Raw genomic sequence first — 19,623 nt, 5'->3', positions numbered from 1 at the left:
AGACTTGGTCATCCTTCTCTCAAGGCTCTGAAGTTGTTGGTTCCTTCCTTGAGTCATATTTCATCTTTGGATTGTGAGTCATGTCAGCTTGGGAAACATCATAGAGTCTCTTTTAGTCCAAGAGTTGATAATCGTGTCTTGAGTCCTTTTTCTTTAGTTCATTCTGATGTCTGGGGTCCGATGAAAGTGATGTCATACAATGGCTATAAGTATTTTGTAATTTTTGTTGATGACTTTTCAAGGATGACATGGATTTATCTTATGAAAGATCGCAGTGAATTGTTCTCTATTTTTCAAAAATTTTATGCTGAAATGCGTACCCAATTTGGTGTTCATATTAAAATTCTTCACTTCGATAATGCCAAAGAGTACACCTCAATACCATTTCAGCAATACTTAGAGCACCATGGGATAATTCATCAAACTTCTTGTGCCTACACCCCACAACAGAACGGTGTAGCTAAACGGAAAAATTGACATCTCCTTAAACTGCTCAGTCTTTGATGCTTAATATGAATGTCCCAAACCATTTTTGGAGTGATGTTGTCCTCACATCCTGTTTTCTCATCAATCGGATGCCCATGTCCATCCTTGGAAGTCAATCCCTCTTCTCGGTGTTGTTTACCACCTTGTCTTCGTTTCCTCTCACCCCAAGAGTCTTTGGATGTGTTTGTTTTGTTTAAAACTTGGGGCCTAGTTTAGACAAGTTAGATGCACGAGCTACTAAGTGTATCTTCCTTGGCTACTCAAGGACTCAGAAAGGATATAAGTGCTATAACCCTAACTTCCATAAGTCATTTGTGTGCTCCGATGTCACCTTCTTTGAATCAGTTCCTTTTTTTCGGATACTGTGGTTTCTTCTCCTTCCCCCGTAGTTCCTCTTCTTGTCCCTGTTGCGGATCCCCTTCCCGTGGTTCCCATTCCAATTGTAGATTCACCTCCCGTGCCAATTACTATTGAGAGGCCACCAATCAAACAAGTGTATACTCACAGAAGAGCACCAACCCCTCCTCCAATTCGGCCCTCGTCGACAGATCCTATCATTGCTTCTTCTCCCTTGGACCTTGATCTTCCTATTGCCCTACAGAAAGGTAAACGCACTTGTACTTCTCATCCTATTTCACACTATGTTTCAGCTGCTCACCTTTCTGCTTCTCATCGCAACTTTATATCATTGCTATCATCTGTTTCCATTCCCAAGACTGTCCAGGAAGCCCTTACCTCCCCATGGTGGCGGCAAGCCATGGAAGAGGAACTCTCTGCTCTACAACACAATCACACGTGGGAACTCACTGCTCTTCCTCCTGGTAAGCATGTTGTTGGGTGTAAGTGGGTCTACACAGTGAAGAATCTTCCAGATGGCAGTGTGAAGCGATTGAAGGCCAGGTTAGTGGCCAAGGGCTATTCTCAGTTGTATGGTGTGGACTATATGGAGACACTTTCTCCTGTGGCTAAAATTGGTTCAGTTCGGGTGTTGATTTCATTAGCTGCTATGTATGATTGGCCTCTTGTGCAACTTGACATAAAAAATGCTTTCCTACATGGTGATCTCATTGAGGAAGTGTATATGGAGCATGTTATGGATGCATTCGTGGGAAAGGCTTACCGCCGCCGCCGGCAGCAGCAGTATGGAGGGGCCCACATGACAGCTCATCAGGGGGCCCACACTTATCTTGCCACGACAGCTCTGCCCACCAACTCACCACCAGCTTACATTATCCCTTATCCCATATATCCTTATCTTATCTTATGTTCTTAGTAAGAGTTTTGTTTAACACTAGAAGTAGGAGTTTGTTTACCATTAGAAGTAGGAGTTTGAGTTTGATTTAAAGAGGGATTATCCTAGCCTAGCCAAATACAACAAGGAACCCCCTCTTGTAATCTCCTATTTAAGGAGTTGTGAATTGGAATAAAGCATTCAATTTCCAGTTAAGAGAAGAGTGAGGAGAGTTCGGGTGGTCTCTTGGACAAATCACCCATTCGGTTTTCCACAATAAGGTCTACACGCAAGGGAAGGCGCAAGGGGAAGCAAGAGGTTCTCCCCGTGGACCGACCCGTGACGAGATCCTACGCTCGGGCCCATAACATTCTGGTATCAGAGCCTACCGTCATGGGGGAACAGGAGCCGCTGTCTTCCAGGGTCCATGAACTGGAACATAAGCTCGCAGAAACCAGCATGGAGGTTCGTGAAGTCAAGGATGATGTCCGGGAGTTGTGACGCCTACTGGAAGCATTCCTCTCCAACAAAGAAAGAAGTTTGGAGGGAACCGGCACCACAAACAGTCATCGTCCGGACTGGGCAGAGACGTCCAGCGAACAGCAGATCGTTGCCCCGATAGCCGCAGTTATTCCCAAGTATAGCCGGCTGGAATTCCCATCTTACAATGGCATCGGAGACCCGTTAGGATGGCTGTATCGCTGCGAACAGTTCTTCCGTAATCAGCGCACTGATGACAAGGATAAAGTCAGTCTGGCCGCCTTCCACCTATCAGAAGAGGCGCAGCTCTAGTTCTACCGACTGGAGCAAGAAGAACTCGGTCTCAGCTAGGGACAGTTTAAATCATATTGTCTCCTCAAGTTTGGACCCCTGTTGACAAGCAACCCGCTAGGCGAGTTAATCAACCTCAAGCAAACTGGAACCGTGGCAGAGTACCAACACCAGTTCCAAACCCTTCTCGCCAGAGCGGTTCGCACAGATCAGCAAGTAGATATGTTTACAGCAAGGTTAGTAGAACTCCTAAGAGTGGACGTAGAGATGCAACATCCTCCTAACTTGGCCACAGCGATGAACCTCGCACGCGCCTTCGAACGGAAAATGCAGCTCTCCCACGGAAACCTCAGTATAGGACGACCGGCAACAACCTGGGCACCTTCGAAGACAGCAGGGGTGTCTCCTTCTTCGACAGCCAGTAGGGAACAAAGGCCTCCTGTCGGTAACCCCTCCAGATCGGCATCAAGTGCAGGAAGTAGCAGGGCAGCACCCCCATTAGACGGCTGTCCCGAGCCAAGATGGCAGAACGGCGCACAAGAGGGCAGTGCTTCAACTGCGATGATCTGTACTCCTCTGGTCACAGGTGCAAGAAGCTGTTCTGTCTTCTGGTAGAAGAACTCGAAGAGGACGAGGATGAACCTGCAGCATAAGAACCAGAGATCTCCCTCCACGCCATCACGGGGATCAAAACTTCCCAAACCATGCAACTAAGGGCGCGGATAGCAGGGCAACCAGTTCGTATTCTCGTAGACTCCGGAAGCACCCACAACTTCATCAGTGAACAGGCTGCCCATCGGTTAGAATTACCGATGGAAATCAGGCCGCAGTTACAGGTAGTCGTGGCCAACGGGGAAAGAGTTCACAGCCCTGGTATCTGCAAAGACACTGAAATTCAGGTCGGATCAGAATCCTTCCAGGGTAATTTATTTGTACTCGGATGAATTTGACATCGTCCTGGGAGTCAAATGGCTAATCACTCTACGGCCCATCCTATGGGACTTCAGCGCCCTGACAATGACTTTCCACCTAGATGGGAAACCAGTTACATGGCAAGGAACCAGAATAAGAACAAAAACACAGCTGCACACACTTCAAGGTGAGGACTCACGCGCAACAAATATGGAGAGGCTCCTCACGGATTTCTCTGCAGTGTTCAAAGATCCCAAGGGCTCCCACCTTCCAGAGCCTGCGATCATCGGATCCCTCTGATAGCCGGATCGGATCCCGTCGTCGTTCGACCCTACCGTTACCCACATCGACAGAAGGATGAGATAGAAAGGCAGTGCGCGGACATGTTACAGCAGGGGATCATCTGACCCAGCCGCTCCCCCTTCTCCTCTCCGGTTCTGTTGGTACCCAAGCAAGATGGGACTTGGAGATTTTTTGTAGACTACAGAGAACTTAACGGTCAGACGGTCAAGGACAAATTTCCTATCCCCATCGTAGATGAGCTATTGGATGAGCTCCATGGCGCACAATACTTCTCAAAAGTAGACCTCCGGTCGGGTTACTTCCAAGTCCGAATGACTCCCGAAGATGTAGAGAAAACGGCCTTCAGAACACATCATGGCCATTTCGAATTCCTGGTTATGCCATTCGGCCTCAGCAACGCTCCTTCCACATTCCAGGCCCTGATGAACGAGGTATTTCACTCCCACCTCCGCGGATTCGTCTTGGTGTTCTTTGACGACATCCTAGTCTATAGCAGATCGTGGGTAGAACACGTGCAGCATCTACGGATCGTTCTTGAACTCCTGCAACAACACCAGCTCTTCCTTAAGCGATCCAAATGCTCCTTTGGGGAACGTCGGGTCCTTTACTAAGGACATGTGATCAGCGGGCAAGGGGTCACTGTGGATGATTCCAAGATTCAGGCGATCAAGGAATGGCCCAGACCGCAATCCGCCAAGGCTCTCCGCGGATTCCCAGGGCTGACAGGCTACTACTGCAAGTTCGTACAAAACTATGGACTTTTGGCGGCTCCACTAGCCAATTTGCTCAAGAAAAATGCCTTCCTCTGGGATAGTACAGCCGATGCAGCCTTTGTGAGTTTAAGAAAAGCCCTCTCCTCTACGCCGGTTCTACAGTTGCCAAACTTTGATCTCGAGTTCATTGTGGAATGCGATGCATCCGGCATGGGCATCGGCGCCATACTACAGCAGCAAGGGCATCCAGTCGCCTTCTTCAGCCGCAAACTGGCCGACCGCCACCTTAAGTTACCTGCCTACGAACGTGAACTGATTGGACTGGAAAAAGCAGTGCAGTACTGGAGGCCGTACTTGTGGGACAGATCCTTCGTCGTCAAGACGGACCACTACAGCCTCAAATATTTGTTGGAACAACGGCTTACCACCTCGCCACAACAGCATTGGGTCAGCAAACTTCTTGGGTTTGATTTCCGGGTGGACTACAAGGCGGGAACCTTGAACCGTGCCGTAGATGCCTTGTCTCACCGAGAAGAAGACAATATGTTGCTCCATGCGATCTCACAGCCCCGAGTCACCCTACTAGAAGACATTCGGAACATACTACCACAATCACCGGAGTGGAACGAGCTAGTCAAGAAAATACAAGCAGGAACGACCAGCCCAAACTGGTCCGTGCACGACGAGGTGGCACTATACAAAGGGCGGATTTATCTTCCATCCGACTGCCTTTTAATTCCCTCCGTCATCACCAGCATACACAACTCCACGCATGAAGGTGTCCAGAAAACATTGCACCGCATCCACGCTGACTTCCACTGGCAGGGTATGAAGGCTTCAGTGCGGGACTTCATTCAGAACTGCTCTATGTGCCAACAGCAAAAGTGGGAAAACTTGCACCCAGCAGGCCTTCTCCAGCCACTTGCACTCAGATTTGGGCAGATATTTCCATGGACTTCATCGAGGACCTACCCAAAGTTGGAGGGAAGTCGGTCTTATTTGTAGTAGTGGACCGTTTTTCCAAATATGCGCATTTCCTTCCCTTATCCCACCCTTACAGCGTGGTTTCAGTCGCCCATGCCTTCTTCACCCACATCTTCCGATTGCATGGGCTACCCGAATCCATCGTAAGTGACAGAGACCCGATCTTTACTAGCACTTTCTGGAAGGAGCTATTTTGTCTGCAAGGAACAGCCCTAGCCTTCTCCTCAGCCTACCATCCGCATACGGACGGCCAAACGTAGGTGGTAAACCGAACAATAGAGATGTACCTCCATTGTTTTGTGGGAGACCAGCCCTAGCGTTGGGTGGAATACCTTCCGTGGGCCGAATAGTGTTACAACACCTCATACCGCTCCTCTCTTGGCATGACTCCCTTCTGGGTTGTTTATGGTCGGGACCCCCCCCCCCCCCGTCTATTATCTTACGAACCCGGTTCAACACGGTTGGAAGAAGTGGATCGCAGCCTGCAAGATCGTGCCCTCCTGGCCAAAGTCTCCTTGCGCTTACAACAAGCTCAGGCACGTATGAAGAACGCCTACGATCAGTGTCACCGAGAAGTCACCTTCGAGCCGGGACAGTTCGTTTGGCTGAAGCTCCAACCTTATCGGCAGCTCTCCCTCAGACGCAGAGCCCCCCCTAAGCTAGCTCCCAAATTCTACGGGCCTTTTAGGGTTTTACGACAGATCGGGAAGGTTGCATATCAACTCGAGCTACCGGAACACAGCAGACTCCATGATACCTTCCACGTGTCCCTACTCAAGCCTTTTACAGGGACTCCTCCTGATCAAGTACCTTCCCTACCCCCCTTGAAGGACGACAGACCCATTCTCCAGCCTCGGGCTCTTGTCTGGTCCCGCATCAACCGGGGTACCTTAGAGGTCCTTGTGGAGTGGGACGAACTACCATCAGCGGAGGCCACCTGGATTCCCTGGTCTGATCTTCACGATGCCTATCCGGATCTCGAGCTTGGGGACAAGCTCGTTGCCCAGGAGGGGTGTGATGTTATGGATGCATTCGTGGGAAAGGCTTACTGCCGCCGCCGGCAGCAGCAGTAAGGAGGGGCCCACACGACAGTTCATCAGGGGGCCCACACTTATCTTGCCACGATAGCTCTGCCCGCCAACTCGCCACCAGCTTACATTATCCCTTATCCCATCTATCCTTATCTTATCTTATGTTCTTAGTAAGAGTTTTGTTTACCACGTTTACCACTAGAAGTAGGAGTTTGTTTACCATTAGAAGTAGGAGTTTGAGTTTGATTTAAAGAGGGATTATCCTAGCCTAGCCGAATACAACAAGGAACCCCCTCTTGTAATCTCCTATTTAAGGAGTTGTGAATTGGAATAAAGCATTCAGTTTCCAGTTAAGAGAAGAGTGAGGACAGTTCGGGTGGTCTCTTGGACAAATCACCCATTCGGTTTTCCACAATAGGGTTTGCACGCAAGGGAAGGCGCAAGGGGAAGCAAGAGGTTCTCCCCGTGGACCGACCCGTGACAAGATCCTACGCCCGGGCCCATAACAGAGCAACCGCTAGGGTTTGTTGCTTAGGGGGAGGATGGTAAGGTTTGTAGACTCAAAAAGGCAATTTATGGACTGAAACAATCTCCACGTGCATGGTTTGGCAAGTTCAGTGAAGTAGTGAAAGACTGGGATGAAACAGTGTCAGGTAGACCATTCTGTGTTCAGCCATGACTCAAAAGATGGGAAAATCTTGCTAGTGGTGTATGTGGATGATATTGTCATAACTGGGAGTGATAGTAATGAGATTGACAGGTTGAAGAAATTCCTACAGGACCACTTCAATACGAAAGATTTGGGTAAGCTAAAGTACTTCCTGGGAATAGAAGTTGCAAGGTCAAGGCATGGAATTAACTTATATCAAAGAAAATATGTTCTTACTTGAAGAAACAGGACTGTTAGGTGCTAAACCAGCAGAGACTCCTATAGAACTTAATATCAAGTTGAGTGTTGATGCAGGTGAAGAGTTTGATGATCCTGGAAGATACAGGAGGTTGGTGGGAAAGTTGAATTATCTGACTATTACCCGACCAGATATATCATTTGCTATGAGTATGGTGAGTCAGTTTATGCAACATCCTCAGATTCCTCATTGGGAAGCAGATCTAAGGATTGTTAGGTACCTGAAGGGTGCTCCATGTCGTGGTTTGCTATACCAAAGTGGAGGGACTCTTGAAATAGTAGGGTATACAGATGCTGATTGGGTTGGTTCTATATCAAACAGGAGATCAACTACAGGGTATTGTACCTTCCTTGGTGGCAATCTTGTAACTTGGAAAAGTAAGAAACAAACAGTGGTGGCAAAGAGTAGTGCAGAAGCTGAGTACAAAGCTATGGCTCATACCATATGTGAACTATTATGGTTGAAGAACTTGCTACAAGAGATGGGGTTCTCGGTTGACCAACCCATGAGACTATACTGTGATAACCAAGCTGCTGTTCACATCTCTTCCAACCCAATCTTCCATGAGAGAACCAAGCATATTGAGGTCGATTGTCACTTTGTGAGAGAGAAAGTGATAAGTGGAGTGATAACAACATCTCATGTGAGCTCAAGAAATCAGTGGGTAGATCTCTTTACAAAGGGATTGTCTCGGGGCAGAGTAGATTATATTTGTGACAAGCTGGGACTATATGACATATACTCTCCATCTTGAGGGGGAGTGTTAGAATACACAAAACTGGGGTATTTTGGTCATTTGGGTTTATCTATTTGAGAGTGAAAGGTCTGTTTTATTTAAGTTTAAGTTATGTGTCCCATCACTTATGAGGGACAATATGGTCTTTCTTGTAACTATGTTATTGGAGATAAATACAAGTGGGTCGACTAGAGAGAGGACTGATTTTCCTCTACTGGCCGAACCCTTCTTCTTCTTCTTCTTCTTCTTCTTCTTCTTCTTCTTCTCCTTCTTCTCTACTATAACCTAGGACTAAATAAGGTTTCACACTAATCATAACAGAAAATTGGAGAGACATCTTTCAAATTCAGCCTATAAAGATGCCCAATGAAATATTAAGCACTCTATCTTTCCTATCACCTGTCAAATATAACAAAGCATCCCATCAAAGATCAGAAATTCTATAGAAAAATATCTAAGAATTCTTTTCTCTCCATATGCACTAATAGACTGCAAGGTAAGGTAAACTCCAAAGGATATTAACATTTTTTACTAAACCCTTGACTGTCCAAGCATCCACCAAGTACCTGGAATGCCCCATTATCTAACAAACAGATTTAAACCATGATACCAAATCTGTATTGAAAATTTGAAGTGCATCAAGAGATGGGGGCGGATTCTGGGCTGCATCACAAAGCACAACACAGACATTTCTAACATCTTCACCCTGATATATGGAATGGTTGTTCATTAGTATCTCATTGAAGTATGATGCCCACATTAGAAACAAATTTTGGTAGGAAGATGTCCTCCATCTCCATGGGAAAGGCTCCCTATCTTCTAGAAGGGCTGGATAAAATGACTTAACAGAGAACACTCCATTAAGATCTGGGTCCCATTAAAGTAAGGTAAATCGAATTAATAGTATATCAAAATAACAGGGGTCTCATTTTATAAATGAAGTAAATAAAACAAGTACAATCAAGGAGGATCAACAAGAAACAAAAAAAGACCTTAGGCTGCCAAAACAGCTTCATCATATGCCCAGTATCCAAGGAAGCAAAAACTAGTCAGCAATTTTGGAACCCCAGTGCAAGCACTCCTTGTAACCCTAATCCTAGATAAAAAGTCAGTTAATTCATTTACCAATCTGCCAATCCAGCTGAATGAGACGTTCCTATGGGTTGCCAATTATCTAGCCTCTGGTACAATAATGAAACACCGACTGACCTTCCCATCTACCTCTCATCCAGCCAATGACCACCTGTGTAAAATCATCATCTTCCTCCGTTTTGGAAAATCTAAGTGTACACCAGTTGAAAGACCTTTAGGAAAAAAAAAAAAAAAGATGTTCCTATGAGTATTTAGAGTTAATGGGGGATGGCTCCTATATGTTTCTTCTGGACCAGTGGGAAATGGTGATTATGTTAGGTTTCCCAAAGTGCACCCATCAATTTTGGTGGATCCATGAACAGGGGAGAACAAATCTGTATTGGCATGTCCATGGACATGGTAGATGCTGCAACCTGAGTGGAACCTCTGATAATAACATCATTGTTGAAGTCCCTAAACTCCTCTCTTAGTCTCTGGTGCACAACCAAGAAGCTACACTGAAAGTGATAAGATCAATGAGAATCTCTGGCTCTTGTCAAGTAGACCTGTTCACGGGCCGGGCAGGGCCAGGTTTGGGCCAGGATTTGTCTCTATATTAACAGAACACATTCAGGCCCAAGCCCAATCCCAGCTAAAAAAATTGGGAAAAAAGTTTTTTTTTCTTTTTTTACTCAATAAAAACCTGATTTATTTTTATTAAAAGACTTCAAAACCCAAAAATAATGAAAGATCTAACTATAGCTTGAAAAAGAGAAACAAAGAAAAGAACATATTATATATTTTGGTTATATAAAATATATCTTTTTATTATATAACATATTATCAAGTCGGGCTCAGGCTCGGGCTCGGTTTTTTTGAGAAAGCCCATGCCTGGCCTGAAAAGGAAGTCAGGCCTGGTATTTTGGGCCCAAGCCCAAGGCTGCAGGCCTAAATTCATGTCCAAGGCCAACTTAGAAAGAGCCGGGCCAGGCCAGCCTGTTGGGCTACCAAGCCCATGAACAGGTCCGTTGTCAAGTGCCTCAAAAACTCTCACATTCATTTCCTCTCAAACCAACCAAAGAACTGTTGGTCTCCCACATCTCTACATAACCCTGCCCCTAGAAGTCCAAGGATAAAATCACAAAACCATGACAAATAAAATCATGCTGAAGTCATTTGTGGTGGTAATTATCTTGCTCTCAAAAGAAAAAAAAAAAAAAAAGCATAAAAAATATGACCCCAGACCCTTGAGGTACAATAACAGGAGATTAGTAGATCACGCACGGTTTCACCATTGGCAGCCCAAAGCAAGCATACAGAGGGTAAAAGGGATGGTACAATTCTTTGTACTAAATTATGTAACCACTGGTTTTATAAGTTATTCTAGATTATCCCTTTTTACTTTTATACTCAGATTTAGATTGGATAAGCCCAATGAGCATCTTATAAACAGCTAGACCTGTTTAACTGAGTACTACTCTTTTTTTTTTTTTTGAGAAAAGGTAATGTTGGTCACATTTACAAACATAGAAATGCCAACAAGAGCTCGAAAGGACACTTTCAGAATGATGAGAAAGGGAAAGAAAGATACAATAGCAATCCAAAGCAATTCATATCATTCAGTATAAACTAAGAAAAACATGTTCACAAGGAAAGATCAAATTCTAGGAGCTGTCATCCACAACAATTACCTGGTTTATCTCATCCTTGTTATAATTGTAACTTTCCAAAGGCTTCCATGAAGATGCCTGCAAAGTGAAATAAGTATGTAATTTAAATGACTGAACTTAGGAGTTGAAAGACATTGAATCTGTCTACCTTCTTCAGAAACCAAATCAACAGTAAACAACTAGATAAGGGCAATAGTTACTACCAACTGGAGGAATAAAATTAACATACCCTACTGAATCAATCCCTGCTAACATGGTATTAAACATGCAATGATGCATGCATAATGTAAATGGAAGTTAATACCACAGAAAGACTATTTTTCTGGTTAAAAACAGGATTAAACCCATTAAATTGCGAACAAAGATAAAAGGTGCATTATATAGCATTTTAAAATTATCATCATCATCCATGCCTTATCCCAACTATATGGGGTCGGCTACATGAATCATGTTTCGCCAATCCATTCTATTTAAAGCCATATCCCCTGTTAAATTATTAGTACTTCATTTCTTACTACTACCCATGACCTTTTTTGTCTACCCCTAGTTCTTCTAGCCCCTTCCACTTGTAACAAATCATTTCTTTTAACTAGAGCTGTTGGTGGTCTTCTATGCATGTAACCAAACCATCTTAGTCTACTCTTTCTCATTTTATCACTTATCGAAGATACTCCTAGGTTTCTAAGGATGGCTTCATTCCTAATCCTGTTCTTTCTAGTTTTTCCACTCATCCATCTTAACATTCACATTTCTGCCACTCATTTTCTGAACATGTTTCTTGACTCCCCAACACTCTGCTCCATACAACATAGCTGACCTTATAATTTGTTTTGTAGAATTTTCCCTTTAACCTAAATGGTATTCTCCTATCACACAGAAGTCCAAATGCACCTATGCACCTCTCCGTTTTGCCCAACCTGCTCTTATTCTTTGGGTGACATCCTCTTTAATCTCTCCCTTGTTATGAATTATTGAATCAAGGTACCGTGGTCACATTGAATTATCTCTTGGTCTCCAATCCTTAGTCTTAGTGTATCCTATTTACACTTCTATTATTACTAAACTTACATGTCATATACTCTATTTTGGTCCTACTTATTTTAAAACTTCTTGTTTCTAGGGCATTTGTCCATGATCTTAATTTTGCATTTAATCCTTAATTAGTTTCATCAATTAAAACAATGTCACCTGCAAACAACATATACCATGGAACTTCCTCCTGAATATATTTAGTCAATTCATCTATGATCAGTGCAAATAGATAAGGGCTAAGTGCTAAACCTTGGTGAAGACCCATCGTAACTGTAAAATCTGAAGTCTTTCCCACTGGTGTTCTAACATTGGTTGTTGCCCCCTCATACATATCCTTAATTAGGCCTATATACCTATTTTAAACCCCTTTATTTTCCAAGACCCAACATACTAGCTCAAGAAACTGGACCAGAAAAGCTTCTTATGCATGAAGCTCAGTTCCCAAAGCCACCTAGAGTAAAGTCAATAAGTAGAAAATAGAGAACAGAATCCCATCAAGTATTTTGGCAAGTACACTTGAATATTATTTGTCTCTTTCTTAAGATGACAATTTGGTGGCCAGAATTTGGGAAGACTCTAATTCTAATGCAGATACAAAAGGGCCAACAGGGAAAATTATTTGATTAATTGGAAAATAGAATATCATCCAAAGGACAACAATTAAGCATTAGGTCATTTGAAGTGAATAAGTTCTTGTAGAAAATAGCAGAGATATGGATGTTGTGATATTGAGAGGTACATGAGTGAAGGAGGTAATAGACATGGAAATAGCTATGATCATTAAGTATGGTAGAAGAAATAAAGACTGGGGCAGTAGGGAACATCCTAACCTTTATGGGGTCAAGTTTTGTAATTGAATTAAGTATTTGGATGTTTTTATTTTATAAAGAAAGATAAAATGCTCAAGTGGGTGAATTTGAAATCTCATCTGTACTCAAATAAATTGAGAAGACATGAATTGAAATTGATAAAGATCAAGAATAGATGAAGAATTATGCAAATATCCATGATCCTCCTACGGATATTTTATTTCTCAAGTAGGTCATATGATAAGGAATTCATTGTGACTCCTTTAATCAGGAAACCATAATTAGTTATCAAATGCAATTGGAAGTTTGGAACACTACTCGCCTGACCTGGATTTGGAATGGTTGGACTAGTTGAGACAAAAGAATCACTATCAAAATTTACTATCAGAATTGCTATAGATATTTTTGAGTCTCTAAAGTAGCTTCACTGATTTTTTTTGGTCCATGTCAAAACACCACTTAAGAAGTCTATTTAAAACCCACAAATTAACAATATGGAACAGTTTATGGTAATTTTTAATTAGGTTATCAAATGGACAAATCAAAATATTCAAAATCTTAAATCAAAATCCAGTTATGCACCAAATTCATAAAGTGCTCAATGTTGAGGTGGATGGTTCAGCTAGGAGTGTAGGAATGGCATTTTTGTATAGCAACTACTCTTCTCTTAAATTTATCAAAATTAAAAAAAATAATAAAAAATAAAACTACTCTTCTCTTAAATTTTGTTGAGGTGGATGGTTCAACTAGGAGTGTAGGAATGGAATTTTTGTGTAGCAACCAATGTTTTAAAACACGGAGGTGTGACACGAGGCATTCCACTACCTAGAAGCATGAGGCGTAGTTCAGAACGTAAGAGGCGTAAGCCTCCTGAACACAAGGAGGGGGTTAGGAGGAAGGAGGAGGAAGGGGAGGAGGAAGAAGAGGGAGAGGGGATCTCATTTTTCTTTATTTTTAATAAAAATCTTTCATATTAAGAAGAATAAAGATGCATAGCACTAATTGAAAGGGGAGCGGGGGGGGGGGGGGGTCTAGGGGGCGAAGCCCCCTAGCCGAAGGGGCCAGGGGCAGACCACTTTCTTTCCCCTTATCTTTTTTTCCCTTCCCTTTGCTTTTCTCTTTTTTTTTCCTTCTCTTTCTTTCTTTTTCTTTCCCTTCCCTTTCTTTTCTTTTCCTTTCCTTTCCTTTTTTTATTTTTTTCTTTTTTTTCAGTCTTTTTATATGAGGTGTGCATGAGGCGTACACCTCAAAGGTGTCAGCACCTCTGGCATACGCCACAGGGCGTTTTAGGAGCACCTCGCCTGGAGGCGCGCCTCCAAGCATACGCCTTCCATGCCTTTTAAAACACTGGTAGCAACTACTCTTCTCTTAAATTTTGTTTGAGGATGGAGTTGCATTGTTCTTTTTGTACCAGAGTGTACACCCTCTCATGTACATTTTCTATCCTTAAACGAAATATAAAGTTGAAGAGTTTAGCCTTGCTGATTGAAATGATCATATAAACAGGTGAAGTAGAGAGGATTGATCATTGATCTATATTAGGAGTCTGCCTTGCTAGGAGAGATTTTATTTTTATTATGCATCTGCAATTATTTTTATTTTTAGTCCTTGTAGCTTATATTTATCCTTGTCTTTTTCAGGAGAGTCAAATATAGCATTGCTTCTACTCTTTTTCGATGGATTTAACAAATGTTATTATTAGAAAATTAGTAAAAAGAGGGGGAAATGGAACTCTTCAGTCATGCCGTTGGTCACTCTTGAAACTACATTTGCCCTTATTGTCCATCTAGGTTGTTGTGAATCAATTTCCAAAATGAAACAACTTAACAGGCTTCTGGTAGACATGCATTTGCTTACCAAACCTTCGTGAATCACTTGAAGTACTCAAATAACAAAGTGAAATGATAGGAAAAATTGTAAATACTTTGTATGACAACAGGTTGTCAAAGCACAAACACCTGTTCAAAGAGATACAAGTTACAAGGAAGAAGACAAAGAAACATTTAAACCAATTGTCCTATTAACCAACTAGAATTAAAATTAAATTACCTTAAATAATTAAGTTAAAACAATAAATGGTAAAGCAGTAAAAAGATCGTGCATAGCACAATGCACACACATATGTATGAAAATGCCATTTCGACATTGACGGCTTGGCTTAGTGCATTCTCACATGCATGAAAAGCACCCATGACATGTGAGGAAAATGTATAGTGTATCCTCTAATGGAACCCTATCCATAAGGAGAGAAAGTTAATTAATTAGGAGGGCCTCACCTCTTTTCCCCAACAATATGGGACTAAGAGCCTTCCCATGTAACTATAAGAGGTTAAGACAAAAGGACAAGATATTAAATACCATCAAAGTACAAAGAAACAAACAAGAGATAAAAAGATAATAGGGGCAAGAAGGACAAAACACATAAAAGAGAGGGAGAGAAAGATTCATGTATTTTGAATCTTCCCTCCAAACAACAATAAACACAACAATGATTTCAGCTTCTGAAGGAAATAAAGGAGGAACTCCGAGAGGCACGTAACTCACTTTCAAAAAAGATTTACATAGACGCACTTCATTAAGAATTGGAATGCCCCTATCTTCTGTGAGGGTGGAGAGAAAATTTTGTTTAGGAATTTAAAGGAGTTGGTGAAGAAATTTGAGCTTATCTCTAATCTGAAAATCAATCTTGATAAGAGTTGCATGGCAGGAATCAACTTGGAGGAAGAGGAACTGAACTTTGCCGCAAATATTTTAGAGTGTCCTATTGCTAGTTGGCCATTGACCTACCTAGGACTTCCTCTAGGTGCAAACCTCAAGGAAAGCAGATTCTAGAACCCCATAGTGAAGAGATGTGCAAAGAAATTGGCAGCTTGGAGGAGGAATTGTGTATCTTTGGAAGGAAGGATTACTCTGATCAAATCCATGCTTGCTAACCTTCCAATCTATTTCCTATCAGTGTTTAGAATCCCCCAAAAAGAAGCCAAGAAAATTGAGAAGATTATGAGAGATTTCTAGTGGGAGCTAGGTGATGGAAGGAAAGATCATTTGATCCCTCCTGTTTTACTTGGCCAAAGAAGAGAGGGAGGATAATGTGGAGATTTTTTTTTTTTTTTTTGAAAGGTAATGTAATGTTATTCAAAACAACAACTCAATTACAGACTGAAATCAGACCCAAGAAGGCAGTCTGAAAAACAGCCGGGTTACAATCTCCACCAGGAGGATAATGTGGAGATGTGTTAGAACAGCCTTGATTTGGACCATTTGGGAAGAGATAAATGCAAGAATCTTCTTAGAGAAGGAGAGAAGCAAGGAAGAAATCAGGATTTGTGTAATGGTTAGGGTGACCCACTGGATCAAGACTTTGGAGTTGTTCTCCCAGTTCTCTTTAGATGATATCTGGAGGAATTGGGAAGTAGTTGCTAAAAGCTCTAAGAGAAAGGATAGAGTGGAGGTGGTCTGGATACCACCAATTGAAGGTTTTGTTAAACTGAAATTTAATGGGAGTAGCCGGGGTAATCCAGGCCCTTCTAGAATTGAAGGGGTGGTGATGGAGTAGGTAAACTTATAGCACTTTTTTCTGGCCCTGTGGGTATGGGTGCCTATCTCAAAGCTGAACTGCATGCTGCAATTCAAAGGGTGCAGACAGTTAGTGAGCTAAACTTGACAAATGTGGTGATAGAAGGGGACTCAAAAGTGGTGGTAGAATGGCTAAGAAATCCTGAGTCTATAATTCAGTGCTACATGAGTGAAATGAAAAAGTTTACATGGGTAACTAGGAATATGAATTTAAGGATACAATGGGTAAGGAGATCAGCAAATGAGATGGCAGATGCTTTGGCTAAGCAAGGGATGAACAGGTCTATTTTATTCAGGGTACAATTGTAATGTGTTTTCTTTTTGTATGAGAGGTAGCAGCTCGTGCCTCTCTAAGGGATGATTGTAAAGATTTTACATAAAGTCTTTTAATAAAACTCAAATTATTCATCAAAAGAAAAAGAAAAGCCACAATAGAAGCCTCCACACCAGGAGGAACACAAAACCCCAGATCCCAGTCCACTCAACATGATCAACCACCCCTGGCTAAGGCTACATAAAAATATCTCACTGAAGCTGCTTACGAGCTCTTCCTTCCAAACAATCTCATACCTCTATACAGCCAAATAAATAATGCCTTCAAGCTTTTAAAGGAGTAGAATGCATTCATCAACTTCAATGTTTACTGTTAAGAATGGGTCTCCAGCAAAGGAGACACACTGGAACTTACTCCCTTTTGTAATACAGTAGAGCCTTTTTAATGGAAAATTGTCTTTTGAACATCAATTTGAAAGATTTTCAAGGTTTGAATTTTGAGCATTTGCAAAATCAATGTAAGTTTATAATCTTCTCTTGTTTTTATGTATAAAGGACAACTCACATTAAATAACACTGATAAGACTTCAGTCCAAAGATCTGGAAACTAATCAACAGAAAAAAGTAAAGGGGCCAACAATAAAACAGGTAAAAAAATTACATATAGACACTTTATTAACAATCAAAGGACCAGAAGAAGCAAACTGGAATTTTTAGATGTTAAGGAATGTATAATTACCAAATGCACATCAAAACACATGACTTCTGCTCCTGAAGACGCATAGAGAACATCTTCGTTTCCTGCCTCAAGGAATGACAACTCAGTCAAAGAAAACCATTCTTAGCCTATTTCTCAAGCTTTTAACTTTACAATATGGGAAAGAGGTAGATGACTCAAAGTGAAAGGGGGGGGAGCATATTATGGTAATAACATTTATATTCTCACAATTCTATGCATTTATTGAGTCTTTCTTCCCCTTTTTTTTTGATAAGTATCTTTCTTCCCATTAAATAGCTATAATGATTAGGAGATACCATAACACTTCCTAAATTTTAATGGGTTCTGAACATATTCTTTCATGCAAACCTTATAGTTGCCTAAATATATTTGACCTATAAGCATTAATGCAGAAAGCACACAAGCAGCTTAAACCATTTGTCATTGATAGCTCATAATCCAAAAACATGTAAGCATATAAAACCAATGAATGAGATAAGAAAAGGTATCAAGTTTCAATTTTCACTTATCCCCAAAAGCATATGTGGATCAAGTTCTCACAGTATGATCTCCGCCCAAGATTTGGAAACAGGCACTAGCATATATATTTCACAGATGTGAAGTTTAAAGAGAACAGACAAAGGTAACTACCCAATGTGAGACTCAACCATCCGAGGTCTTGGGAGGAGTAGACTTAGTAAAGTCCTAACCTTGGATTTTTTTTATTGCTCAAAGTGGCCACCCTGAGACTCGAATCTGCGTTCTCACCCTTCCCAGCCCAAGATTTTACCATTACACCAAGTAATGGCCCCTTAGAGGGAATAGACAAGTTTTGCAAAAACTAATCTTGAATTCCACATAAAAAAGGTATACTTGAAATTAATTAAGCGTGGCTGCTGGAAGGAAGGAACAAATTTACACATAACAAAACACTTACCTGGCTTGAAACACATAGCTGAAATAGGTTTCTTCCCTAGATCCATGGTAAATAAAACATCTTTGCAACGCATATCAAACCAGCAAATGCAACCATCCTGTTTCCATCAGATTATAGAACTAAATTAAAGTGAAACAAAATTTTCTCTTGACATTATCATTGAGGTTACAGTAATCCTTCTTTGTTTTTTAATTGAAAAGGTCATGAACATGATAAGAAGATGCACCGTGCTTAACCGACTACAACATGCTTGTTATTCATATATAGCCAATAAACAAAACACGGGCTCATCTACAAGTCTCATGAAAAAGCGCATTCATCCAACAAGATGGCCTATGAGGACATGACTCTATGATACAAGCAATTTCTTAAAGTCGCACATGCATAGTTTCCGAGCTTAATTCGATTGAAAAATTATAATATTAAATTACAGGCATCTGGACTTTATTGCAATTCTTGAGCATAACATTAAATGTTTTCTTTTCCCATAGAACAAGCTTTAGACATAAGAAATGGTTGTGTAGTCGAGGTAAATGACTAGAGAACAGAGGGCATGCCCAGCCTAGAAATCTGCAAGTTCATTGTATTTCATTTTCTTGATATAAGTTATAAGTGAATGCATTAAACGAAGGAAGAGAGAGAGAAATAAAATGGTACCTCGCCGGAGGTGGCGACGACACCAGGCCTGTCACGGGAGGCGATGCAGCACGTCACAGTTCCCTTGTGGCCTCTCAATCGTCTGGGCTTCATGGTTTGCTCGGTGGTCATGGCTGATTCCCTTCTACCGGTTTTCTGCTGTTAGCTTTTTGATTCTTTATTCTTCGCGGGTTCTCGAATTCGACTATGCTACCGGGAAAAAGCTTATAACCAATCAATCGGTCATTCGGTCTTTCCTTCCTTGATGGGCTGATGGACGATGGCCCATTCATTACGTGAGTTTATAAGGTAAACATCGGAAGGTAGGTGAGTGAATCAAATGGGGCTGGTATAGGATAGGATATGTGGTGGGTTGTAGAATAATACATTTAGAAAATTAATAAAAATTTATAAGGGAAATACATCATTAAATTTTCACAAATAATTTTAATATTTGATATTTCTTTTTAGATTTTTACTGCTTTGGAATATGAATGTGAAAAATAGGGTAAATTACAAACGCCCACCCTAAGTGTTGGGTCATCGCATTTAGCCGCTAAGCCTGAGTTGGAGTCCCACCTTCACCCAGTTTGGGGGGAGGGTGTCTAAGGGTGTAAGGGTTTGGGGAGGGCAATCGGCTACCCCTGTTGTGTAGCCCATTATCATTAAAAAAAAAAAAAGGTTAAAAGGTTAAAGGCTTAGATATATCCTGAGATTTCATAAATTGATTTAAATATACTGTATTTAGTTTAAAGAAAAAAGATAGGAAAAGGCAAGGAAACGTTTGTAAAGCTTTTTCTACTTTTTCTCAGCTGGTGATATTCCT

General features: G+C 41.7%; 1 protein-coding gene across 5 annotated transcripts in view; it reads right to left on the bottom strand.

Annotated features, from left to right (window-relative positions):
- The window catches only part of LOC104589730 (Transducin/WD40 repeat-like superfamily protein), a 53,229-nt gene extending 34,062 nt beyond the window's left edge, over window positions 1–19,167 (bottom strand). For all 5 annotated transcript variants that reach the window (XM_010248142.3, XM_010248143.3, XM_010248144.3 and 2 more), the window contains exons 1-4: window positions 18,819–19,167; window positions 18,162–18,258; window positions 17,246–17,307; window positions 10,838–10,894 (exon numbers count right to left, since the gene is read on the bottom strand). In XM_010248142.3, the coding sequence (XP_010246444.1) occupies window positions 10,838–10,894; window positions 17,246–17,307; window positions 18,162–18,258; window positions 18,819–18,929 (327 nt within the window). In that variant the 5' untranslated portion in view covers window positions 18,930–19,167. The remainder of the gene's footprint in view (window positions 1–10,837; window positions 10,895–17,245; window positions 17,308–18,161; window positions 18,259–18,818) is intronic.
- Between the last annotated feature and the right edge of the window lie 456 nt (window positions 19,168–19,623).

This window comes from Nelumbo nucifera, chromosome 3, assembly GCF_055504915.1.
Source record: "Nelumbo nucifera cultivar China Antique chromosome 3, China Antique-T2T, whole genome shotgun sequence".
Lineage (NCBI taxonomy): Eukaryota > Viridiplantae > Streptophyta > Magnoliopsida > Proteales > Nelumbonaceae > Nelumbo > Nelumbo nucifera.
The sequence above is the reverse complement of the archived record's forward strand: the minus strand, read 5'-3'. Positions and strand labels throughout refer to the sequence as shown.